Source organism: Muntiacus reevesi, chromosome 10 (assembly GCF_963930625.1).
Source record: "Muntiacus reevesi chromosome 10, mMunRee1.1, whole genome shotgun sequence".
NCBI classification, from domain to species: Eukaryota; Metazoa; Chordata; class Mammalia; order Artiodactyla; family Cervidae; genus Muntiacus; species Muntiacus reevesi.
The window spans coordinates 42,169,252-42,195,553 of NC_089258.1; the positions used below are offsets into that span (position 1 = coordinate 42,169,252).

General features: G+C 56.5%; 1 protein-coding gene across 4 annotated transcripts in view; it reads left to right on the forward strand.

Moving 5' to 3' along the window:
- Positions 1–15,349, forward strand: part of MYT1L (myelin transcription factor 1 like) — a 129,623-nt gene extending 114,274 nt beyond the window's left edge. For 2 of the 4 annotated variants that reach the window (XM_065947202.1, XM_065947203.1), the window contains exons 18-21: positions 500–591; positions 9,639–9,742; positions 14,140–14,283; positions 14,594–14,734. In XM_065947202.1, the coding sequence (XP_065803274.1) occupies positions 500–591; positions 9,639–9,742; positions 14,140–14,283; positions 14,594–14,734 (481 nt within the window). Of the gene's footprint in view, positions 1–499; positions 592–9,638; positions 9,749–14,139; positions 14,284–14,593; positions 14,735–15,322 lie in introns of those variants that run through there. The other 2 variants (XM_065947204.1, XM_065947205.1) reach the window with 2 other exon arrangements.
- Positions 15,350–26,302: the final 10,953 nt, after the last annotated feature.

A 26,302-nucleotide genomic window follows, 5' to 3' on the forward strand; every position in this document is an offset into this window, starting at 1 on the left:
CACACAGGGGGCCTGGCCACGCGCGCGAGGAGACAGCGGGGCGTCAGGCCCCGATGGTCGGGGAGTCGGCAGTTGTTTGCACCAGGTGGATGAGATGCGGACCTCTGAGCGGTTACTGGATTTCTCCCAGTGACTGTGGGGAAGGGCCCTGCTGAGTCAGCATGAGTCTGGGGGCTCCTCACGCCACCCTTTCACTTTGGTACGTTTTGCATCCAACCCTGGTGCGGGTTTGAGGCTTTCCGTAAGGAAGTTTTTTAAGAAGGGGGTTCCTCTGTGAGAGTCCCGGAAACCCTCAAAGGCGGACGCGGCCTGAAGGGGCTGGTCTGCCTCCCTGGAGCCCGGCGGCCAGACCTCGGCCCGGCCACGCCGCGGCCCCGAGCTCCTGGCCCGCCCGAGCTGGTTGCCGCCGTGCCTGCCCGCCACGAGGTGGGCCCCGGGCCGCCCCCCTGCCGCTGGGGTCCCCAGCGCGTGACTCACGCCTCTCCTGTCTCGCCCCCAGCTTGTCGGGATGCCCGCGGGCCACGTCCGCCATGAAGAAGGCGAAGCTGTCGGGAGAGCAGATGCTGACCATCCGGCAGCGGGCCAGCAACGGTAATGCCCCCGCCCGGCCTCCCTGCCTCCTCCCGCCCCGCCTGCAGGTGGCTCCGGGCGCTCCCGCCTGCCCAGAGCCAGTCCACGGGGCGGCCTCCCGGGGGCGGAGTCGGGGCCCCGGCCGCACGCAGCCCACCCCACACCCCTGTCCTCCGGGGCCTAAGCTTGAGTCCGTGTGTCCATCCACGCAGCCTCCTCTAGGTGCTCTCCTGCAGGGGCATGGAGGCGCAGGCGGGAAGCCCCGTGAGCACGCCCGGGCGCCAGTCCAGTCCCAGTCTGTCCTCGCGGCCCCCAGGCTCCACAGCAGTGAATTCGCCTGCAGAACACTCAAGTCTGTGTTCTGACCCCCAGTCAGCCCTCTGGGGGCTTCCAGGCCCCCGGGGCGCGGGCGGGGGCGGGGGGGCACCTCTCAGCCTCCTCCAACCTGGGTCCCTAATCAGGGTTCTCCTCCCCGCGCAGTCCACGGGCGCTGTGTTTTTCCAGTTTGTGTGTTGTCCTGTTGGAGACATCATGGTTTACGAGGCACCAGGGCAGGGCTGCGGTGCTGTGTGGTATCCTGGCCATGACGAGGCTGTGACAGGCCATGGGGAGAAAGCATGCGAGTCCGGCTTCGTCTCAAGGCTGCTGGCCGAGAGTCCAGTGTTAATGGACCAGACACGCGTTAAACAAGGACGTGTCTGCAACATGCACACGGACGGATGCGCTGACCACAGCTCTGCTGCCAAGGCTTGCGGGGAGGTGACCGCGTGTGTCCCCGAGAGGGGCAGTCCGTGGTCACCGGTGCAGTGTTTGCGTGTGTCCCCAGGCGCGGAGGTTCTGTGGTCACTGGTGAACAGAGCTCAGCGAAACTGTGATCAGGAGTTAGCAATGTGGCCGGTGAGAGCCTCTCCTTCCAGACCCCTCGGGGGACTCTGGGGAGCGGGGCTCGTGCAGAGCAGGTTTTCTGTGAAAGTCATGGATCCAGGCTCTGGGCAAGACGCCTCCCTAACTCCGTGGCCCCAAAGGCACGGTCACCCGGGCTAGAAGCCTAGGCGCATCACAGGAGCCCGGCCCCCAAGGCTGGGTGGGGGTAGAGCCAGGCCCCCCTCCCCCACTTCCTGGGCTGGGGTCCAGGCAGACAGGGATCCAGCCCTGCCACGTGCTGGCCTGATGGTGTCGGCAGCCCTAGCCGCCATCTGGAAGCTGCCGTCGCTCACTGGACATTCATTTTCAGTCATGAGGATAGCTCAAGGTGTGCAGAGATAATGGTCCTTAACACGGGCCCCATCATCTACCAGTAAGGCAGCCAGGGCCACAACGCCTCACCTGAAGTCTCGGTCCCATGAGCCCCACATCTGTTCAAGGTGGCCGGGGGCTCGAGATGCAGGACCAGTTGGACGGGAGCCTTCAGACCAGCCCACCAGCCTGAGGAGCCAGTCTAGAGACTCCAAGGTCACCAACATCCCGTCTCACTCAGCCATCGAGGGGTGGATTGCCCCAAGGAAAGCCATATCCACTGAGCTCTTTCCGAAATGTTTAGCCCGACATCTCACCTGCAAACAACCCTGGAGCTAAAGCAAAAATCCTTCTGCAAACTGATGTAAGCCCACGCCAGCTTCTGACTCTGGACAAATGGAACAGTGTGGACACAGCCAGAAGTGCAGCGAGCAGGCCTGCAAACTGGAGGAGGAGCCTTCCCCCGGTGGGGCAGCTGGAGCGTGGGGAGGCCCTGGCTGGTGTTTCTCTTGTGGGACATCTGACCCTCAGAGTCCTCCGTCCGTGTCGGCCAAGCACAGCTGGGAACCAGAAAGGGCAGGCGCCACATGGGAGAGGAGCCCAGGCTTCATCTGGCTGGACGCCCGGCTGCAGGCCCAGCCCAGGTCAGCGGGGGTGCCCTCGAGGGTCGCCATCAGCTCATCTCTGCATCCGAGCTCAGCTCCGTGACTCTAGGTTTCGGAACGTGTCTTCTTGCTGTAGGTTCTGTCACACACTTGTCCACAGACGAGGACCCTGGGAGCCCAGGTCACCGGGAGATGAAGCTCCAGAGTCAGGTCAAACCCAGGTCTCTCCAAGCCCAGTCCATGCGGAGCCCGGCCTGACGGTCCCCTCGCTCCACACCTGTGGGGACACCTTTTCTGCCAGGACTAGAGGCATTTCTTACTGAACCCAGAGCTGAACGCATCTCTCCGCGGATAAATGGTCTCATCCCTGTGTGTCTGACCCAAGGGCAGGACTTGGGAGATTCGCTCCTCTCTTTGGGGGCTGGAGGTCAGTGGTCACTGCTCACGTCAGCCACACCTGCCTGCTGCAGTCGAAGGCAAGGCCCCCGCCGTGTGTGAGGAAGAGACGACCTCTCTCTCTCTCCTCGGAGAATCCGGAGAGTACGCCTTGTCCAAGGTCACTCACTCTCCTCGACACCCTGTCTTACGGTCATGGAGCACTGCGGCCAGGCCCGCCTGAAGCCCCGGGCTGACTCGGGCCGGCACCTCTGGTCCTGAGTCCGGGCGCTCTCCCCCAGGCGTCCATCTGAATGGGAAGGAGCATGTCTGAAGTCCCGAGGCCTCTTTCCGTTTCCAAAATCCAGTGTTCTCTTTTTCTTTCTGAAGTTTAGAGAAGAGCCTGCTCTGGCCTCTTCCCGCAAAGACTCTCATTGTTCCGAGTGTCCCCCGAGGGAGCCCCTATCGTCTCTGAGTAGCTGGTCTCCTCTGGGACCCCCCGCACACATTCACTGCGGGCCTCTGAGCCTCCCTCCCCGGAGCCGGGCGGCAGGGACCTTGGGGCTTTGGATTTTCCGTTGTTTGTGTGTGGTTTTGGCTTTTGGTTTTGGTCAAGCCTTCGGGAGGGAAGCTGGAGAAGGGAATGGCAACTCACTCCAGTGTTCTTGCCTGGAGAATCCCACGGACAGAGGAGCCTGGCGGGCTACAGTCCGTGGGGTCGCAGAGAGTCGGACACGACTGAGCGGCTAACACGATCAGGAGAGAAGGAAATGAAGTAACTCCCCCGCCTCTTGTCTGCCGTCAGGGGTGCTGAGCTGAGGGAAGGGCCCCTCCCTGCCCGCAGCTCTGTCCCAGGGCTCTGCGCACAGATTCATTTATATCCCCAACAGCCCGAGCCCGGGTCCTGACGTTCTCCATTACCTAGAAAGAAAAGGAGACTCAGAGAGGTGAAGGCGGGAGCAAAGGCAGGCGACCTGTGCTCTGAGGGCTGACCTGGGCTCTGAGGGCTGACCTGGGCTCTGAGGGCTGACCTGGGCTCTGAGGGGCGACCTGTTCTCTGAGGGGCGACCTGGGCTCTGAGGGCTGACCTGTGCTCTGAGGGCTGACCTGGGCTCTGAGGGCTGACCTGGGCTCTGAGGAGCGACCTGGGCTCTGAGGGGCGACCTGTTCTCTGAGGGGCGACCTGGGCTCTGAGGGCTGACCTGGGCTCTGAGGGGCGACCTGGGCTCTGAGGGGCGACCTGGGCTCTGAGGGGCGACCTGGGCTCTGAGGGCTGACCTGGGCTCTGAGGGGCGACCTGGGCTCTGAGGGGCGACCTGTTCTCTGAGGGGCGACCTGGGCTCTGAGGGCTGACCTGGGCTCTGAGGGGCGACCTGGGCTCTGAGGGGCGACCTGTGCTCTGAGGGGCGACCTGGGCTCTGAGGGGCAACCTGGGCTCTGAGGGCTGACCTGGGCTCTGAGGGGCGACCTGGGCTCTGAGGGCTGACCTGGGCTCTGAGGGGCGACCTGGGCTCTGAGGGGCGACCTGGGCTCTGAGGGCTGACCTGGGCTCTGAGGGGTGACCTGGGTTCTCAGGGGTGACCTGGGTTCTCGGGGGTGACCTGGATTCTGAGGGGTGACCTGTGCTCTGAGGGGTGACCTGGATTCTGAGGGGTGACCTGAGCTCTGGGGGGTGACCTGGGCTCTCAGGGGTGACCTGGGCTCTGGGGGGTGACCTGGGTTCTCGGGGGTGACTTGGGCTCTGAGGGGTGACCTGGGGGCACACCCACGTGGATGGCTTTGGGAATGTCATTACCAGACCCTCAAACTCCCCCTGACTCTCCAGAATCCGACAGACTGAGAGCCCGCCGGTCATGGGCCTGCCCTTCCCCCGCCCCCAGTCCCCACTGTCAGCTAAGGAAGGACTCACCTGGCCAGGAAGAGCCCTGAATGCCGGCTCCTGAGGGCGCCTCCCGGGAGGCAGAGGGCAGGGGAGCCGGGGAGCAGGGCTGAGTTTCGGGAGGAGACAGGGAGGCGGCTTGTGCTCCGCAGTGCATCCACGCATCCGCCTGCCCTCTCATCCATCCACCACCCACCCATTCACACGCCTGCTAATACCACCTAGAGCAAAAATGAGAGGTACGAAGGTTGTCATGGGGGCCCAGGCTGGTGTTTTTATTGGATTTAAAGTGATGACGACCTCCACTGGAAGACTGATCTGATCTGCAAATTGTTTTGATAATGAAGCCTGATTTGCCACTTAATTTACACAGTAGATTGTTTTCATAAACACTTGACCCAAGACTTTGATGGAAATATATTGAAGGTACTCTGCAACATACAATTTTCTAGAAATATATACATTTTTTACAACTATTTAACATCACAATAAAAAGCTTTAGGTGGCAATTTTAGGGCTTGTGAAGGAGAGGTGTGTCTTCTATTAATTTTTTAATTGAAAAAAAGGTATTGAAGCCCACTGTGCTAGAGCAGGAGCAGTATTTTTTCTTTTAGCTATTTTAGCTATTCTTTTAGCTCCCATGACTGGGCCAGCAGGACAGAACCAGTTTGCGCCACTTTCTGGTCAGAGCAGAGATGTGCCTGCAGAGGCCTGGTGTTGGCGGGCTGCTGGGACAGCGGCGTCTGACGCTCTTCTTTGGCCCGTTTGGCGAGTCTCGCTGAAGGTCAGGAATCTGACCTACAGTTGATTTCTTAGAGGCACTGTGTCTGACAGGGACCTTTTGTGATGCAGGCATTTGGGGTTTTGAGGGATTAAGGAGAGCAGTCATCATTGGACTTGTAAGTAGCAGATATGGACTCAGATTCCAGGTCTGTTGTGTTTGGAAAGCCGACCTTAAACCCCAGACTGCTAAACCTCTCATCAGGGCAGCTCGGAAACGCCTCCAGACTTCAGGACGTCTACTGGTCATGTGATCTCTGTCCCCTGCGTAGACGCTGGTTTTCCATGAAAGTAAAACAAAACATGATAATTGATGGACACTCTTTCATGAAAGTTCACAGCAGTGAAACGGGTTCCTAAGATTTCACCTGTATTCCAGAGAGACCACATTCTCATCTCATAACTTAATCAAAATTCTTCTAGTTCCCTTTTGCCAGAATCTAGCCCAAAGACTCTTTCCTTGGGCTCCAAAATCACTGCAGATGGTGACTGCAGCCATGAAATTAAAAGACACTTGCTTCTTGGAAGAAAAGCTATGACTAACCTAGACAGCAGAGACATTCCTTTGCAGACAAAGGTCCGCCTAGTCAAGGCTATGTTTTTTCCAGTAGCCATATATGGATGTGAGAGTTGGACTATAAAGAAAGCTGAGTGCAAAAGAATTGATGCCTTTAAACTGTGATGTTGGAGAAGACTCTTGAGAGTCCCTTGGACTGCAAGGAGATCCAACCAATCCATCCTAAAGGAGATCAGTCCTGAGTGTTCACTTGAAGGACTGATGCTGAGGCTGAAATGCCAATACTTTGGTCACCTGATGCAGAGAGCTGACTCATTTGAAAAGACCCTGATGCTGGGAATGATTGAAGGCAGGAGGAGAAGGGGGCGAAAGAGGATGAGATGGCTGGATGGCATCACCGACTCAATGGGCATGAGTTTGACTAAACTCCGGGAGTTGGTGAAGGACAGGAAAGCCTGGCGTGCTGCAGTCTAGTGGGTCTCAAAGAGTCAGACACGACTGAGCTACTGAACTGAGCCCCAAGAGAAAAGTGCTGACACGCTGGGGTATCTCATAGGCTTCGCTGTATATGAAGTACCATAGATGGAGCATCCTGACAAGCCAGTCAAGGCAAGTTCATGGAAATCTGAGGTATGCTAGTCTTCCCGCCATTCCCTGGGTCTCGTAACAGTGCCGTGATCTTCAGACTGCCAGCCCTGAAGTGGATTGTTCCACTGACAATCACACTCACAACTCAGGGGAAGCATGAATCTCGGATTGGAGACAGGCAGCTGTATGGCGCATTTTTCACCCTTCCTATCACAGATGATCCAAAACCCGGGCTCTCCGTCAAGCGGCTCTGAGGGTCAGAGGCCAGTCCCCTGGGATGAGCTCCACCGGCCGCGTGTACAGACCCCGGCGGCAGGGACCTTCCTGCCACGCAGTCACGTCTGCTCGCTGACACTCCCGTGTTACGTGCAAGTAAAGGTAAGACATTCTATTTAGCACGTGAGAGAAGACTGCTCTCCTCTTCACCGCTGCGCCCTTGCGCGGTGTGTCCTTACGCCGCAGAGAGGATCGGGCTGTCTCCTAAGGGGCCTCGCGGAGACGTGCCCCCCGCAGCACAGCATTAGAGCCTGTCACAGGGCCTTCAGACAGCCTGAACTGAATGAAGATCGCGAGATCTTCACAGGCGGCTGGAACACAGGGGTCGGAGAAAAGAGGCGGATTCTCTGTGCTTCTTAGAGAGATGTGATAACTTGCTCTTCAAACGGCTGGTCTTCAGCAGAAGCTGCAGAGCACCCCTGGAAAAAAGAAGACTTTAAATTGTCCAGACCTGAAAAACCAGAAGTACGTCCCAGAGAGCTTGTCCAGAAACCTTAACAGAAACTCACTGGGAAAACCTGACCCTCAGAGCCCAGAGACCCAGGAGGGCTTGTGACTTTTCTGCAGGTTTCACACGAAGCGTTCTCACTGCACCTGGATGGGTAGGGACTCAGAGGAAGTGAAAGTGTTGGTCACTCACTCGTGTCCGACCCTTTTCAACCCCGTGGACTGTAGCCAACCAGGCTCCTCTGTCCATGGGATTCTCCAGGCAAGAGCACTGGAGTGGATTGCCATTCCCTTCTCCAGGGGGTCTTCCCGACCCGGAGATGGAACCACGGTCTCCCGCATTGCAGGAGGGCTCTTTACTGCCTGAGCCACCAGGGAAGCCCTTTAAGGAGCTTAAAGGAACGTTGTGGCAAATCCTCATTGCATGGTAAATTAACTCATGATTTAGTTGCTTCACAAATCAGGATTTTTATGCACTTACCTGGATTGTTTTTATGCATTCTTACCTTGAGGTGTACCTGACCTTCAGCTGCAGAAGAACAATAACATTAGCCACCGCCTTGATGGAGACCTCCCAAGTGGTTGGTTTTGTATACACTAACTCAGTTGATCCTAGCTCCTAATTTTGAGGGATTTCCATAGAGGCCTGGTCACAGATACAGAAGGGGAAATAGCAGTCCACCACTGAGAAAGGGTAGACCTCATTTCAGTACTGGCAGTATCGTCTATTGTATCCTTGGGTTGCTTTTCGGGTGCGTTTGGTAAAAAAGGCAGACTTCGTTGCTGATGCTCTGGACCCTGTAAAAGGCTGCAGAGAAGTGCCTTGCAGACCTAAGAGGCTGGTCAGGGTCACGGACACAGGGTCCCCTGGATGACGGCAGGAGCGTGGCCGAGGGAGGGGGCACTCAAGACCACCTCACCCGTGAGGCTGACTTTCCCACCTGAGACAGATCCGTGGGAGAAGCAGTTCAGAAGCAAAAATAATTAAAGGGAAATCAAGCTGAGCGCAATGACGCATCCCGCCCAGTCACATTCACCAGGAAATGTGATGTCCTGGAAAAAATGGGCTTCTCTACAGGAGGATGTTTTACTCTCCTGAGTCTTTTTTCCCCTTCATTTCACTATAAACAGCAGCGAAGACCTGAACCCCCACTCGCTGTCTTCTTGAGGCCTGGGCTTGGCGCCTGGTGCAGCGTGCACAGGGTTTCTGGGTTGTCAGAGGCCCTCCCTCTGGGGCAGACTGGACCCCTCTCTCTGCAAAGCTGGACACCGGCCCTCAGTCTCCCGCAGGCGCCGGGCAAGTGACGGGAGTGGCCGTCCTGCACCTGGACCTGCAGGATTTCTGCTCTTCCCCTGAGGACTCCTAAGCACAGGTGTCCAGGGCAAGCACCGCACGGGCCAGGGTCTTTCTGACCCCAGCGAGGCCTTGCAGCAGCAGCCAGCTGGGAGAGCTGGACTCTCACGCACCCCTATACACCCCGATGTTCCTCCTGCAGCCCACCCGGGCCCCCTCAGGAGCTGGTGCCCACAGAGACCTCCTGGCCCTCCAGAACCCAGCCCCACAAAGCCCCCCAAGCTGGCCCTTCAGATGAGGGGTGTGCCCACCAGTCAGGGTCTGTATTCCTGGAGCTTCTGAGGCCAGCACCTGGAGCCGGTCACTGCGCCTTCTGCAAGAGCGTCCGCCCAGCACCCTGCAACTCAGGGCTTCGGTCATGTGTGTGTGTGTGTGTGATCAGTTCTCATCTGCAGAATCCCAGCTTGGCGAGGTGGGCACCCTGCTGTCTGCTTTTCAGATACATCAGCCACCTGGCTCCTTCCGAGAGTCCGGGGAGAAGGGGATGGGGGCACAGAGAGGCAGACTGCACGCAGAGCAGACGGGTCGTGGCCGGAGCCGGGAGCACCCACGTCCGGGACACGGGATGACCGCCGGATACAGAGGGGCACAGTCGCGGGCTCTGGTGAACCCTCTCAGGCATCGCTGAAGATGAAACCTTTCCGTTTGTGAGGGTCCATGACCCCCAGCTGATTCCCCCTGTTTGTAGGGGCCTTCCTTGTGAGGACTGCACTGGGATGAGAAGACACACAGCCCATGACTGTTTCATTTTCATTCAAGAGTCTGTTTTCACGGCAAACCCGGCTCCCCGTCTGGAGGAGTGACGGTGCCCCCGTCCTCCCCGCGGCGTCTCTGACCCCCTGTCCTCCCTGCGGAGTCCCCGGGCCCAGCGTCTCTGACCCCCCGTCCTCCCTGCGGAGTCCCCAGGCCCAGCGTCTCTGACCCCTGTCCTACGGCGGCCTCAGGCCCGCCGACTATGACCCCCCCCGTAGCAGCCCCGGGCCTGTGTCTCTGACCCTCCTGTCCCCGCAGGCATAGAGAATGACGAGGAAATCAAGCAGCTGGATGAGGAGATCAAGGAGCTGAACGAGTCCAACTCCCAGATGGAGGCTGACATGATCAAGCTCAGAACTCAGGTAACAGTTTCTGCGGCCCCCAATCGAGCGGCCCCCAATCGAGCGGCCCCGGAGACTCCAGGCCCCCAGGGGCGTGTCTCCCCTGGTCTTCGCCTGGTCTTCCCTTTACTGTTTCATCCTTTTCTTGATCTTCTATTGAGGTGATTTCAACGGCAAAATTTGCTGTCACCGCGGGGCCCCTGACGGACTAGTGTTCACTCATGTCGGAGTTTCAGTGAAGCGCGGCTCCCAGCAGCGGGTCCTGAGGGTAGCCTGTCCCTGCAGGGGGCGAGCTCGTTCCTTGGAGGCGAAGGCTGGGCCGCCCGTCCCCTCAGGGGACACTGAGCCCCTCCCTGGGCTCCAGGGCCGCCCGTGTCCACGCAGACTCCCGGCGAGGCTGCTGGGTGGGCCAGGTCCGGTCTCCACTGAGCCCCTGCTGGAGGTCTGAGCCTAGGTGCCTCGTCCTGACCCCGCGTGCTCACAGCGGCCACACAGGACGTGCACACATCAGACCACACGTGTGCCCTGCAACGGCTGAGCCGAGGCTGCAGGGCTGCAGGTCCAGGGTGCCTGGCTCAGCCGTCCACAGGGCTGTGCCTCCCGAGGCTCCGGGGCGGGACCCCCCCGGTGTGGTCACAGGTGACACCGGGCCCCGTCCTGCACAGACCCCCCTCCCCGAGGCCAGATCCCCTCTCCCCAGCCATCCCCCAGTGTGGTCACAGGTGACACCAGGGGAGCCCCTGTCCTGCACAGACCCCCCTCCCCATGGTCAGATCCCCCCTCCCCAGCCGTCCCCCCAGTGTGGTCACAGGTGACACCGGGGCCCCCGTCCTGCATAGATGCCCCCCTCCCCGAGGCCAGATCCCCCCTCCCCAGCCGTCCCCCTGGTGTGCTCACAGGTGACACCAGGGGGGCCCCTGTCCTGCACAGACCCCCCTCCCCATGGTCAGATCCCCCCTCCCCAGCCGTCCCCCCAGTGTGGTCACAGGTGTAACCGGGGCCCCCGTCCTGCATAGATGCCCCCCTCTGTGGTCAGATCCCCCCTCCCCCACCGCCCCCACGGTGCCTGTGACACCCAGGGAGGGGGAGGCTCTCGCTGCTGTGCTGTGACCGGGGGTGAAGGCAGAGCTCATGGGGCCCCTGACCACACTGGACACCCACACACCGCCCCCCCCCTCAGCCTCTGGGGTGGTTAGGAGGCAAAGGTCACGGCGTCTGCTACTCCCACCCCCAGCCTGGAGCCCAGACCGCCCGAGCCTCGCCCTTATCTGTGTTACCTGTGGGCCCCGTGTGAGCTTTCGGTGCAAAAGCAGGCTCTGGTTCTGCTGCTTCGAAGGCGTGAATGCCAGTCTGACCCGGTTTTCCTCCTGCAGAGGCTGCGGGAGACCAGGGTCCCTGCAGGGTCCTGGGTCCCGAGCTCAGAAGAGCTCAGTGGTCTCTCCATCAGAAGTGCTCAGGACAGGGGCTTCCCTGGCAGTCCAGTGCTCAGACTCGGCGTTTCCACAGCAAGGGCACGGGTTCAATCCCCGGTCGGGGAACTCAGTCCTAAAGCTTCGAGGCTTGACCAAAAAAAAATTTTTTTCAAGTGTAGAATGACGTATACCTTCTGTCTCATCAAATCAGTGATCACTTAGCTCTGCGTTTCTCTCTTACACGTCTTAGCGCTATCCTGAGCCGGGCTAGAGGCCGTGTACGCACGCACACACAGTCATTGGGTCCTCGTCCCTCCCTGCAGGAAGCTGCTGCTCGCCACACACGTAGATGAGGGTGCTGCCAGTAGCAGGGGGGCCTGTCCTCCTGCCCTCCCCAGGCTGAGGACCTTGAGATGATAGCACAGGGCCCCTGAGCTGCAGAACAGGCTGCCTCCAGCCCCTCCCCGAGCCCTGGGTGCCCCGGACGGAGGGCTGGGCTGTTCCTCCCTCAGAGCCAGCCTTGGCCTCTCCTGGGCTGGATGATGCCAGACGCCCGGTACCCACGGCTGCCTCAGAGTGGGCCTTGAGAGGAAGGCGGCGGCCCCGCCCTCCTGCTGGGAGCCCCGCGGGAGTGCGATCAGCCCTTCACCCCCGTGGGCCAGCCGCAGGGTATGCTGACCCCCTGGCAGCACTCTGTCCGCCCCCCCGTTCCACCTGGGCCCCAAGTCCCAGCAGTCCCTGGGATGCTAGGTTTTGATCTGAACCCTGCTGGGTCAGAAGCCCGGACAATGAGTGTCCTTCCACGAGAAACACTCTCACCTACAGACGTGCCTACTGATAAGTGTTGTCACTCCCGAATCCGCAGAGGGCCAGATTTCACCTGGCGAAACTCAGAAAGCCAGGGGCTCCCTCAGACTCCAACTACTTGGGATCCTTCGACGTGAGCAGGGACACCCTATGTGAGAAATCGAAGTTTAGAGCTGGTGAGCAGAGATTCGGGTAATTCCAGGCAGTCAGTTGTTGCCGTCTGGAGGCGCCAGGCTGTGAGCTTGGCGTACGGCAGACAGTCCTGTTTCCACGCATCCCCTCTGAGGCCAGCCTGGGGACCCATGGAGGCCGGCACACACGCTGTGGCCTCCAGGAGCGCCCTGTTTGGTTCATCGCTGGGTCCCTCCAACCTTCGCAGAGCAGGCCGCTCTCCAGCCTGCTGTGCAGTGACCAAGGGCTGGTTGTCTGGCGGCAGGCGGAGGCCAGAAAGCTTCACAGCAATGGTTACATTCTCTCTGGGTTTTTAGAGGAAGGTAGAGCGGTCAGGAAGCCATGCCAGACCCTTCTCTGAGGTAGGGAGGCAGTGACACCATACAGGCCACTAGGGACCTCTGTCTCGTGACTACGGAGACGGTCAGTTCAGTCACTCAGCCGTGTCTGACTCTTTGAGACCTCATGAACCACAGCATGCCAGGCCTCCCTGTCCATCACCAACTCCCAGAGTTTACACACACACATGTCCATCGAGTCAGTGATGCCATCCAACCATCTCATCCTTTGTCGTCCCCTTCTCCTCCTGCCCCCAATCCTTCCCAGCATTAGGGTCTTTTCAAATAAGTCAGCTCTTCACATCAGGTGACCAAAGGACTGGAGTTTCAGCTTCAGCATCAGTCCTTCCAATGAACACCCAGGACTGATCTCCTTTAGGATAGACTGCTTGGATGTCCTTGCAGTCCAAGGGACTCTCAAGAGTCTTCCCCAACACCACAGTTCAAAAGCATCAATTCTTCAGCACTCACCTTTCTTTATACTACAACTTTCACATCCATACATGACCACTGGGAAAACCATAGCATTCACTAGAAAGACCTTTGTTGGCAAAGTAATGGCTCTGTTTTTTAATATTCTTATTAAAAAGAATATAATAATATTCTTATTAATATTCTAGATTGGTCGTAGCTTTTCTTCCAAGGAGCAGGGGTCTTTTAATTTCAGAGCTGCAGTTACCATCTGCAGTGATTTTGGAGACCAAGAAAATAAAGTCTGTCGGTGTTTCCACTGTGTCCCCATCTATTTGCCATGAAGTGATGGGACAAGATGCCATCATCTTAGTTTTCTGAATGTTAAGCTTTAAGCCAACTTTTTCACTCTCCTTTTTCACTTTCTCAAGAGGCTCTTCAGTTACTTTTTGCTTTCTGCCATAAAGGTGGTGTCATCTGAGTATCTGAGGTTATTGATATTCCTCCCTGCAATCTTGATTCCAGCTTGTGCTTCATCCAGCCCAGCATTTCTCATGATGCACTCTGCATATAAGTTAAATAAGCAGGGTGACGATATACAGCCTTGATGTACTCCTTTCCCAGTTTGGAACCAGTCTGTTGTCCCATGTCCAGTTCTAACTGTTGCTTCTTGACCTACATACAGATTTCTCAGGAGGCAGGTAAGGTGGTCTGGTATTCCCATCTCTTTAAGAATTTTCCACAGTTTGTTGTGACCCACACAGTCAAAGGCTTTGGTGTAGTCAATACAGCAGAAGTAGATGTTTTTCTGGAGAGGATAGTGACTCACAAATAAAGCAGTATTTCAAGACGTCTCTGTGCAGTATTAGATTTAGCCTAAGAAGAAGATGTGTTAGGCCCATGTCCTAAGATACTAATGCAGATAGATCATCCCGTCATGCCAGAAGAAAGGCCTGGGTGGTGCAAGGCCAGTCCTCACATGATTGTTTGTGCACAGTGACAAGAAGAGCTTTTAAAAGACCGAATGAAAGCTCACAGAACCTGGGAACCTAGCCCGCCTTAGTGCACCGATTCCTTTTCAGAGAGACCAGCTGTTAGGGTCCACTTGCCACGTCCTCCAGTGTGAGGACTCAAAGCACATGAAGTGACCCCTTCAGCGTCCAGTCCTTCGCACGGAAACCTCTGGATTCGAGCAGAGAGGCTGCGCCCTGGCGTGGGCCGCCGAGGCCTCCCGCTGGGGGCGACTCGTGTTACATGTGGCGCGGTCTGTGCGTTGCAGATCACCACCATGGAGTCCAGCCTCAAGACCATCGAGGAGGAGAACAAGGTGATCGAGCAGCAGAATGAGTCGCTCCTGCATGAGCTCGCCAACCTCAGCCAGTCTCTGATCCACAGCCTCGCCAACATCCAGCTGCCGCACATGGTAAGTGACCGGCGCCGGGCGGAGGCCCCCGGGGGCCGCGCAGTGCACATCCTAGCGTAGCTGTCTGTCTGTTCTGTCCTCGTGGTTCTCCAGACCTCGGATGCTTGCGGTTACCTCCCCCAAACCATAACGTTAACTGCTCTGGTGGGGCTGATCGGTAAATCCCCTAAGGTTAGGTTAAGTTGCTCTGAAAGGCCTTTTAAGTAAGATAAGAACAGTGGCGTTAGGCTGGGATACTAATTTATGCTGATGTGAATATCCTATTAAGAAAATAAAAGTTGCATATGAACTACTATTTAATATCTCGTAGGATCCAATCAATGAACAAAATTTTGATGCATACGTGACTACTTTGACGGACATGTATACAAATCAAGACCGTTATCAGAGCCCAGAAAATAAAGCTCTACTGGAAAATATAAAGCAGGCTGTGAGAGGAATTCAGGTCTGAACAGCTGCTGTAGTGATGGAATCTTGCTTAAAAAAGGATGCCTCTTGTTCTTTGCTGCTGTAATTTACCAGAAAGTGTTATATATTTATTTCTGTTTGAAACAGTGTTATGCTTACAAGACTTCATAATGATTTTATGTCTTGCTTTAAAGATAGTACCTGCAGAATAGTTTTGGAATACATTCACATTTTTGTACGTTTTCATATAAGCTGACATAGTGTGACATGCCATGTAATGTTTATAGCTGCTAATGTATGCACATTTGGGGGTATATATATTTCTGAAGAGGTAAGCCGATCAAAATAAATAGAGTGTACATTCTTTTTAATGCTTTAGTGATTAAATGTTTAGTATTTTGAACTGAAATGGACACACACACACACACAAACAGTTCTGAATGATCGTTTGGTGGCCCTGCAGCCACTTTTTAGATGTTATCGTTTTGCCTCATGTTCGAGGATCTTACGGAATTTAAGAAATACATTTTGTGTGCATATTGTTTCATAGCAAGAATTGGTTGCAAAAAAATGCTTTATTTTTGAACAATGCTTGGAAATATTATGTGATTTTTTTGTTTGTTTGTTTTAGGAGGATGGTGTATGGTGGGGGCAATAAATGAGGTTTTTTGCATTCCAAGGAAATGGCATATGGATTAACTGTAAGAAATGAGATAAGTAATTTATTGTAAGACAACATCAAGCCATGGAAACTTGGCAGAAGATTCAAAGCAGCTTAAAGAGCACTTTTAAATTAACTCCTGAGCGTTACGTGGTGTGACGGTGGGACCTTCAGCTAAGACAGGGGCAAAGCGGAGGTGGTCGGCCCGAAGACCCCTCCTCCTCTCCCGCCGCTTTGGAGCAACCTTCTCCTCCCTCCCGAGGGCTTCCTGCCCCCGAACCGCCTGTTACCCCGCAGAATCCGTGCGTTTCCTTTGCGCTCAGAGATCCTTTGAGACTCTTTCTTTCCCCTTCCTTTTCCACTTACCATTCCTGTTGTCGCTGTCGCGAGTTTCCCGTGGGGGATAAAGGCGGACGGCGTGGCAGTCCTCGCGCGATCGGGCTGAGCTGCGGGCCGGCCCGGGTGGGAAAGCGGCTCCGACAAGCGCCCGCGCCCAGCTCCGAGGCGTCCTGCTCCGAGGCGGGAGCGCGCGCTCCACGTGCGGGGCGTCTGCTCGGTCTGACCTCCTCTAGGAACGAATGCAATCAGACGGTGGGAGTAGCTCAGTGCCCTTCAGCACTTTTTTGCTTTACACTAGATCGTCTCAGACTCGCTTCCATCCCGGAGACTGACTGTCCCCCCACGACTGCACTCCGCGATGCGATGCGTAAGACCGCTTTCCGCCGCCGCGCCCCCCTCTGCTCATGCGTCCCGGGACGACCTGTCGTGTTATCGATTGCTGTTGACTTGGTTTACATGTGATAGCATTCCTCCTTCCATGTCTTGATGTTATGCAGGAAGTACAAAAGTACTTTAAAATTTTGTTATGAAAAAAAAAAAAAGATGGGTTTTGTAAAAATAAAAAAAAAATATTTTTAGCAGAACAGGACTTACAGGGTCATTGTCCCCACAATGTGCCAGTCGACTATTTGCACTTACCTTGTCCTATATATCCGTACGGAGGTGTGCAATTCCCGTGTCAGTAGCCTCGTGACTCTGACCCTGGAGGAATCTGAGGAGGCCTCCCGGCTGACCTGATGATGCCACGGGAGATTACAGGGACCTCACCGCAAATGCTCTGATACAATACTCAACCTCGGTATATATATATGTATAGATACATGTACATCCCAGCGGCACTTTATACTGCTCACTGTACAAAAGCTTACAGTTTTCCAGGAGGACTTTACTAATTAGCTGGGAGAAGATTGTGTAATGACTCGGGCGCCGCAGCGCCTTCTCTGCGGGGCCGTCTTTCTGTTGGGTGATTAGTTGTAGCTGCCCTGCTCAGAATTGCCTTTTTGAGAGCTGAAGCCAGGTGCGCGTCGCCACCTGCGGCCACACGCCCCGTCCGGGGCCCCGGCCTCCTCGCGGGCCCCCGTTGTTCATATCGGCACATGCATCTCCCCGCCCCGTTGTTGTCTGCAGCTTCTTTGCCAATTATAGTGATGCTTTTCGTAGCGTAATAGGTAGTATCAGTTTGGGATTCTAATTGTTCTCACCTATGTACAATGGAAAGGGGTTTTAAGCACAAATCTGCTGCTCATCTAATGTTGGTACATAATATCAAATCAAAGTTATCTGTGACTATTATATAGGGATCACAAAAGTGTCACATATTAGAATGCTGACCTTTCATATGGAATTATTGTGAGTCATCAGAGTTTATTTATTATAACTTATTGTTCATATTCATTTCTAAGTTAATTTAAGTAATCATTTATTAAGACAGAATTTTGTATAAATATTTATCGTGCTCTCTGTGGAACTGAAGTTTGATTTATTTTTGTACTACACGGCATGGGTTTGTTGACACTTTAATTTTGCTATAAATGTGTGGAATCACAAGTTGCAGTGATATTCATTTTTAAATTGTGAACTTTGTACAAATTTTGTCATGCTGGATGTTAACACATCTTACTCTAAATAAAAAAGGTGTTACCACATTTGTAGCACGAAGGGTCTCTACCTGCGTGTGCGTCTTCACTGAGTCTGGAAGGGTGCGCAGGGTCTGGGGCCGGGCAGGGCCCCAGGGCGCTTCTCTCCAGCCACGGCCGCCTCCGTGACAACGTTGCCGCAGGCTGATCTGTCTACCCCGAGGCCCGTGAGCACAGATCGCAGGGGTCCCGGAGGCGCTGCCCCTGAGCTTGTCCGGACGCCACCGTGACACCTCTTGCCGTCACCCCTACTATCTCTTCCTGAGGTCATGTCTGATGCGGGCATCCCCCCAGAGCAGGGACATCCTCACAGATGCAGACGCCCCTCCCGACGGACACGGTCATCATGCAGCACGCATCCACATCCCAAGGTTCACGTCCATCACAGATCTCTCCGGGTCTGGGGTGCAGAGGCTCACAGCTCCCGCAGCTGCCACGGGGCCACCCCTCGCCCCTCGGCACCGAGCTGGTCCCCGGCCCCCCAGAGTCCCAGCAGCATCTCTTGCTCCGAGATTCCACGCCCTCTGAGCCCGTCTTCCAGCAGGTGTTGCCCGCATTTTACACCGGGCACTGGCTCAGCTGCACCAGGGCGGATGGAGCGTGTTCTCCTGGGGGTGGGATTTACAGTCCCGCCACCCTGGGTCTTCAGACCATCGGGCGCACCTCTGTGAAAGGGCGTGTCTTCAGGATCACGGACGTTCAAGCAGATGGTGGGACATTGAGGAGCTGCTGTCGTGACTGAAATCTTTCAGCTTGGTGGTCGAAAGCATCTTGCCCTGAGAATCAGTATAAACATCATGGAAAGCAGGTTAGCAAGAAGGTCAGAAATCTTACAGAATTCTTGACCCAGTAATTCCAGATGTCCCTCCTAAAATACCAAAACAATTGAAAATGCACTGAAATAACTGAAACCAACCCCCAAAGTCCTAGTACAGAGGAAGTTAGAGCAGATGAAATAAAGGCACTTTATGGAACATCATGGTGTTACCAGAAATGACAGTTACAAATCCGCACTAATATGATGCTTGTGATAAGTGAACAGTACAGAAAACAAAATGATAAAGAGGTTAAGAAGCAGCTGAGTGGCAACAAGGCCGGGTCAAATCGATGTGTGTTAGTGGTTCTCGTGGTCCCACCAGCCCCCCGAGCCTGGGGGGTGGGGTGGGGGTCTGTCCAGTCCTGTTCTCCCCTTCAGCCCCCGAGTAGCAAACCAAAGCTGGGGAACAGCTAGTCCCTGGGAAGCCAAAGTGGGGGGCAGGGAGGCGGACCAGAAGCCAGGGTCCCTCTAGTGAGAACGGGGTGACGGGGGAGCAGCCCACACAGGTCCCCGGGCCTCTGGTCTGAAACCGCCCTCCTGGTGGATCTTGCCAGGCACGTACCAGTAGAGCAGGCTGCGACCACACTTTTCTCACCCCGGGCCACGGAGTGATTGTTTAGAAAGTAAACAGCCGGAGTGAGGATTCCAGGGTGTTTGGGAGAAGAAGCTCGGAGGTCACCCCACATTCCGCACCACGTGCCCCCACATGCCCCCAGGCCACCCCACACTCCTCCCCACATGCCCCCAGGTCACCCCACATTCCGCACCATGCCCCCAGGTCACCCCACACTCCTCCCCACATGCCCCCAGGTCACCCCACACTCCACACCACGTGCCCCCCGCCCCAGGCAGTGAGGAGACCTGGGTGGAGCGGATGCTCTGTGGACCCAGGACTCCATTGGCAGCTCCCCCTGAGCCCAGAGCAGCCTCCTGCCGGGAGCCCTGGCCACAGGAAGGAAGGGGGGATGTCCCTCCCCTGGGACCCTGTCTCCAGGAGCAGAAGCCCTCAGTGAGCACGGAGCGTCGCGGCTCCCTGGGGCCTGGTCCCTGGGGCTCCCTCTGTGGCCAGAGGCCCGGTGCTGTCACGGTCCGGGGACGGTCCGCTCCCTCCAGGCTCAGCTCCGGCGTGCGGACCTTTCAGCACAGCAGAGCAGGCGGGCCAGCCCCGGCCCGAAGCCAGTCAAAAGGTCCATCGAGGAAAACAAAGGTGATTCTTTGTCCTTTCTTCTTTTGCGTTAGAACAGCTTTAGATCTAGAAGTTTCTTCCCAAAAGCCGGGCATAAATTCTCTCCGAGTGATCAGATCAGGAGCCTGTTCCCTTCTGCGTGTGGCTCGTCCCTCCCAGCCCAGTTCTACTGGGATGCAATCAGCGCGCACCTCCGTGTCTGTGGAAGGCGCGCAGCGTGACGGGGGGACACTTGCTCCATGAACTGGTCACGTCCCGCGTTCGTCCCCTCCCACAGACACAACGCAGAGAAAGGGCCAGGAGGAAGCACAGTCCTTTCTTTCCTCTGAGGTGCGGGCTCGTGGGGCCCACGGTCCTCAGGCCCCACAGCAGCTTGAGCTCTGCTCCGGCTCTGCGGCGGTCCCAGCACCTGCTCACCCTGTAACTGGGAGTTTGCACCTCCCTCCCAGTACCTGGGTCGGGAAGATGCCCTGGAGAAGGGACAGGCTCTCCACTCCAGTATTCCTGGGCTTCCCAGTGGCTCAGCTGGGAAAGAATCCGCCTGCAATGCGGGAGACCCGGGTTCTATCCCTGGGTCGGGAAGGTCCCTGGAGAAGGGAAAGGCTGCCCACTCCAGTATTCTGGTCTGGAGAAATCCATGGACTGTATAGTCCCTGGGGTCGCAAAGAGTCAGACATGACTGAGCGACTTTCACTTTCACCAAAATGCCCCGAAAGTTATTGTTCACTGTACAAATTGAACAGAAAGTGAAATCAACATGAAGATCAATTCCCACCAGAATCACTGCCGATAAGGCAAACCTGCCTGATACGATGCAGCCAGCACATCCCGACTCCTGGGGGCTCCTTCTCGCGTCCGATGCAGCACCCTGTGCTGGGACCTCTCAGACGGTCCCGAGGAGCCCTGGCTCCTGCGATCTCCTCTTTATCTTTTTATCTCCTCTTTATCAGGGTGGCGTCATCTCCAGACTCTGATCTCAGCCTCAGTTCTGAATTTTCTTCTGACTTTCTTTTCCTTATCTACATGTTTGCTTTTTCTTCCTATGTAATATAAATACTCCTTAAGTTGCCTCAAAATTATTTTTTGAGTAAGGAAAGATTTTTGAGTTGAGCTCAGACATGGTAAAAGATTTGGGATGACAATCCAGTTGATTTTCTCTTTTTTCAGTTTAACAGAAGTGGGTTCCTGATTATAAAGGAGCAAGAAGGTAATAGATTATTTGAGAAGGTAATAGATTATCAACAAGATGATCTAGAAAATAAGACGTTAAAGTTGAAGAACAATTAATCAGTCGATCTAATAAAAAAAATGGAAAACGTCATTTCAGCCAGATTCAAGGATTATGACCTGAAGACCACCTCGGAAAGCCCTGAGAACTATTCCACCCACCAGAAATCAAGGGACAGCTATGCACGATTTTTGAGACAAAGGGCTCTACAGCAGATTAACAGTACATAGTCAGATCCAAATGTCATCATTGCGGCGGCTCACGTGACCTCTTCTGAGATTAGCAACAAGTGCTGTTGATAGAGTCGTCTTGCTGATGCTGGCAGGAGGCTGCTCTTTAGCTGAGTGGGTATTCCTGCTGATGTGGTGGTCTGGGTGATGCCTTATGCAGGAGAGGAGGCCAGAGGGCAGAGAAAACTTTTCATGCTTAGCTTTTCCTTGTCTCGTCACAGAACCCGAGTGTCGTTTCACATCAACATTCACGGTGTTGCTGCTCCCTTACCCGCCGCTGCAGACCCCCACGTGTCCCCGAGACCTCCCTTCCCCGCCTGCATTGTGCTCCACCTGCTGCCTCGCTGATGGGCAGCCAGGCTTCCTGCTCCCGCCTTGCGTCTCCAGGGCTGGAGGAGCTGGAACTCTGCAGTTCACTTGTGCTGGGAATCACGTCTTATCATTTGCTGTACTGCCAAAACTATTTCTGGGAATCCAGTGAAGTGTTGATTCGAAAATGTTCTTAAATACTTTCGTCTTATCTGATAAAAGCTCGAAAGATTAGCTCATGGGCACATTTTTGAATTCTTTCTTTCCAGCAGAACAAGGGGGAGAATCCCTTTCACTTTCCAGAATGAGAGCATGTCTCCTGAGTCTGGATCTGAATCTCAGCCTGTCTCATCCTCATCCACGGACGGGCTCAGTGTCTTAGCTCCTCCCCACCCACCTGAGGCTGCGTCTCCCCCCGAGTCTGGTCCTGCCTTGGGCCAGGGTCCTCCACGTGCTACCGAATTGATTTGTGGGGACCCTGCTCAGGCCCCGGCCAGGCCACGGCTCCCTGCCTTGGCAGGAGACGTTCCTTTTCCATTCAGGCTGGAGCAGCCAAAACCAAAGTCGAGATCAACACAGAGCAGGCTTTATTCAGTGGCCAAAGAACAGAAAAGCAGGAACGAAGTTCACAGAGCAATTCTCGCCCAACCCGGAAAGGGCGGTTTAATTCTCAGGAGTAGAGAGAAGCGATGCTGACGCCAGGGAGGCATCGGGGCTTTTCTGAGGGAGCCGGCTGCCACCCCGTTTCATCCTTTTTCGGTCTGCATCCTCCCGCGGCCGCTGGTAGGTGTGACATCTAGTGTCTAAAGTATTAAAACCAGCTTTGAATGAGACTCGGACTCTGCTGGAGGTCAGACTTGTCAACATCATGGTCCCCGCTGGTTCCATCTGGGTTTGTTTCCTTGGTTTGTGTCTTCCACTCTTATCTCTGGACACTTTAATTCAGAGTTTTACGTTCATTCCTGCTGAAGACGAGGGTTTCCAGGTTCTGAGCAAAGACCTGCAGAGCTCTGGCGCTCACCCCCGGCACCAGACTGCCTGCAGGGCTGTGAATGGAACACGCTGCTGCGTGGCAGCCTCTGCAGGCGGCCCCAGTGGTGAAGCACCCACCTGCCAATGCAGGAAGGTGCCCTGGAGGAGGCATGACGACCCGCTCCAGTGTTCTTGCAGAGAATCCCACAGACAGAGAAGCCTGGAGGGCTACAATCCATGGGGTCACAGAGTCAGACACGACTGAGCAACGCTCGCATGAGCAGACCAACGATCCTGCAGCCGCCCAACTGCCACAGCCGCCCGGGAAAGTGAGTCCTGGGGGGACTCAGAGTGGGGACACAGGGGCTGCAGCCACCCCGGGGCAGAGGGGCCCAGGGCGAGAAAGCCCAGGACACCGGCCCCAAGCTGAGCTGCACATCCAGGGAGTGACGTCGGTGAGCCGACTCTTGCATCTTCCCATTCATAGAAAGGGGCTAAATTCATTAACCTGAGATGTTTGGTTTTCTGTAGTTAATAGTATCTTTTGATGCTCTGACCACCTGGTCTTTGTTGCAAAAGCTCCCGTAGATCCTGGCTCCTCCCTCACCTCTTCAGAGCTCTCCCTGAGAGCCATCTGAGACTCACTCCCGGCAAGTCCTCAGCAAGTCAGCCCAGCAAAGCACCACTCTCAGCTCCCCCTGAGGGTGTCCTCACTCCGGGCTCCCTGGAGGTGCAAGGGCAGCTTCAGGGGCCGGCTGTCTGCATCACTGTTTACTGATATGGCAGAAACGCTTTTTCATTCACAAGGGAAATCTCCGTTTGTAAGGGGTCTCCTGTCTGAGCCAGGAGAGAAAGCTGATACCAAATCACCAGAGACTTAAGTCTGCATGACAACCGTATCTGTATCTGTTAATCATTCTGAGTCCCCTTCCTGCAACTGGCTTCCAAACACTCTTTCTCAGGCTTAACTGAAGATGGTGAAAGTGTTTGTTGCTCAGCCGTGTTTTACTCTGCGACCACATGGCCTGTAGCCTGCCAGGCTCCTCTGTCCATGGGGATCCCCCAGGCTAGAGTACTGGAGTGGGTTGTCATGCCCTCCTCCAGGATCTCCCCCACCCACGGACTGAACCCGGGTCTTCTGCATTGCAGGTGGATCCTCTAACGTCTGAGCCACCAGCTGAAGACGGTACTTAGACCTGAATTCCAAGGCTATTCTTTAAGGTGCGCCCCACCCGGGCGCCTCCCCTGTGTACAGGGTAAACTTTCGATCTCCTCTTGCTAGTCAGTCATCTTACAAGGGGCCCCCAGCTGATAACCCAGGAGTGAAAACGGTTAGGACCCTCTGGGGCCCTCTCGGGTTCGAAACGTTTTCTGCATTCCCCCGTTTGTTGCTGGAAAAAGGCTTCAGCCTCCCAGCCCTTCTCTTTGCTCCCAAGTGCAGATTCCAGCAGTAGCCAATCAGGGAAGGGAGGGGTGGCTGGGAAACAAACGTGCAGCCTTTGGGGGGCAGAGTCCTGTCCCCCCAGGACTCACAGCGCCGGACACGCGGCACTGCTGCAGGACTGAGGCCCCCGCCCCAGGACTGAGGCCCCCGCCCCGGAGGACGGGCTGCAGGCTGAGCCCAAGCTCCCGGGCACTGCCCTGATCTCCCAGCACCCCCAGAAGGAAGGCACACCCCCCGCACCCCCGCCCCACATCCTGCCCGCAAAGCTGCCCCCTGAAGCCTACTGGGGAGTCTGGGTTTCCTGAGAAGAGCCACCTGCTCCTCCGGCTCAGCCCCGCGGCAAACCTTCCTCTGCTCCAGGCTCAGGCGTTCCGGCCGGCCCGGTCTCACATCGGGCGCAGAGCCTGCAGCAGGAGGGCAGAGCAGGCCCGGCTTGGGGGGGAGCCCAGGAACGCAGTGCTGAAGGGACCCCAGGGAAGCCCTGACGCCGGGAAAGATTGAAGGCAGGAGCAGAAGGGGACGACAGAGGATGAGGTGGCTGGATGGCATCACCGACTCGATGGACATGAGTCTGAGTAAGCTCCAGGAGCTGGTGATGGACAGGTAAGCCTGGGGTGCTGCAGTTCACGGGGTCGCAAAGAGTCGGACACGACTGAGAGGCTGAACTGAACTGACTGAGGGAAGTTCTAGTCTCAGCCCTGCTCCTCACAGCAGACGCTGACCCTGCCGAGCTCTGCCAAGATTTCCTCAAGAAGACCTGAAGGCCGGCTGATGCGGGGAACGCTGGCTGACACCCTGCTCAGGGCTCTGCGGGCGTCCGGGTCTGGGCCCCCCAGACACCAACAGCAGCGCAGGAGCTCTCCCACCACCCCTGCCCTGCGCCCACTCGTGACATTCCTTCTGGAACATTCCTCAGGCGACTGGAGTTCCAGTCAGTGAAGGGGGGGGAGGAGGCTCACCTGCCGCTGGGGGCTGGGGCGGTCAGCGAGTCCAGACAGCCTCTGGAGTCTGCGCCAGGACAGCCCCAGGTGGGGAGTGCGGTTGAACCACGTGCTGAGCCCGCCTGCAGAAGACGACGGCTTCCCGTTTCCCGTTTCTTTCAGACGTCTGTCTCGGGCCTTTGTGCATGTGTGTGCACCTTCTTCATGGCGGCCGGGAGCCGCTGCCCTCTTGGCGGTTCCCCAGGACCTGAGAGCCCCCCTCTGGCTGTGACCCTCTGGACCCGGGCCTGCCGTCCAGCCCCCAGGCATGGGATGGGCCTGCGGCCAGCAGACCACGAGCTAGAGCAGGCAGAGAGCGCTCAGACAGTCTAAGCGGTCAGTCCCCGCCTTTGCCGTCTCTGGGAGGGTTACCTGTGAGCCATCGCCTCGGGGCTCAAAGCCGTGAAGGGCGGGAAGCAGGGTCCCTGACATTGGCAGCTCTGAAGGCCGGCCTGTGAAATGGGCTGACTCCAGGCGGGGAGGCAGGGGAGAAGGCGCGGAAGTCAGGTGGGGGTTGGGAGAGCATGCACGGGGGTCCGGGGAGAAACACACGGGCCCCACCCCGTGGGACAGAGCGCATGAGCGCCTTCCTCGGGCGGGGAGGACGCAGGTCTCGAGGGGCCTTTGTAAGAGAGACAGTCTGGGAGGCCGGGTGGGAGGGCGGCAGCTTGCGACAGTCCGTCTGGGTGCGGTCCTGTGACACCAGCCGTCCTGGGCGGTGAAACCCTTGGGGAGGGGTGCCCGGATGGTAGAGCTCCTGCTGGAGAACCTGCGCCCAGTGCCAGCGGGGCTGCGGGGGGCGAGCATCTCAGGAGAACACGGGAGCCCTGGAGGACACCGCCCCGGAGGACCCGGGCTCCAGGGCCAGGCCCACGGCTGTCTGACGGTCACCCTCAGAGCCACGCAGGCCCAGCTCCTAAGGGGCGGCCGTAGCCCCATGGCCGAGCCCACTGGGGCTGTGTCAATTTCAGCCTAAAACGACTCTAAGCAGGTGTATTTAGTCATCTGCTCTGACTCAACGGATGTGAGTTTGAGCAGACTCCGGGAGACGGTGGAGGACGGTGGAGGACAGCCTGGCGTGCTGCAGTCTGTGGGGTTGGACACAACTTAATGACTAAATAACAACTCCTCTTCTTTTAAAATGTAAGAAAAGAGGCTCTAGCTGACATAAGGACAGCAGCTTTTCGACAAGTGGATGCAGGAAAGGAAGCCGTGTGGGTTACACTGAACACGGGCACTTGTCAACTGGGAGGGCTGTAACTGGGGACAAGCTGACCTCAGGCCCATTTTGCTGAGAAGCAGTCTTCTAGTTCAGGACAATAAAAGGACTCATGTGCACAGGGCTTTGCATGCATTCCTGGGGTGGGGTACCAGATGGCCCCGGAGCGGGGTCGGGGGCCCAGTGTGGCCGACATCCTTGTCTGGGGTGAGACCCGGAGCACAGGCGTGCAGGTCCGCGTGTCCGCCTGGGCCCCCCGGTCCTCCACAGACAGCCCTGCACTCCGGAGTCTCAGGCTTATCTGCAGATGTTTCTGGAGCGCAGAGCCCTGCCTGCGCCTGGGAGGGAGCCACACCTAAGCCGGCACGACCCCACCCCCTTCATCCCCGCAGGGAGCTCCCTGTGAACCAGACCCCGCTCTGGGTCCTTCCCTTCCTTCAGCCGGGGCAGCCTGGAGGGGGCGTGGGGACAGGGCCCCGGGCTCATCACCACTCTGCCTGGCTGTCTGTCCAGCGCCCAGTCCTGCCCAGAGCTCAGGACGTGACCTGCTCTGAAACAGGCCCGCTGCAGACGTGGCCAGCGTCAGGGG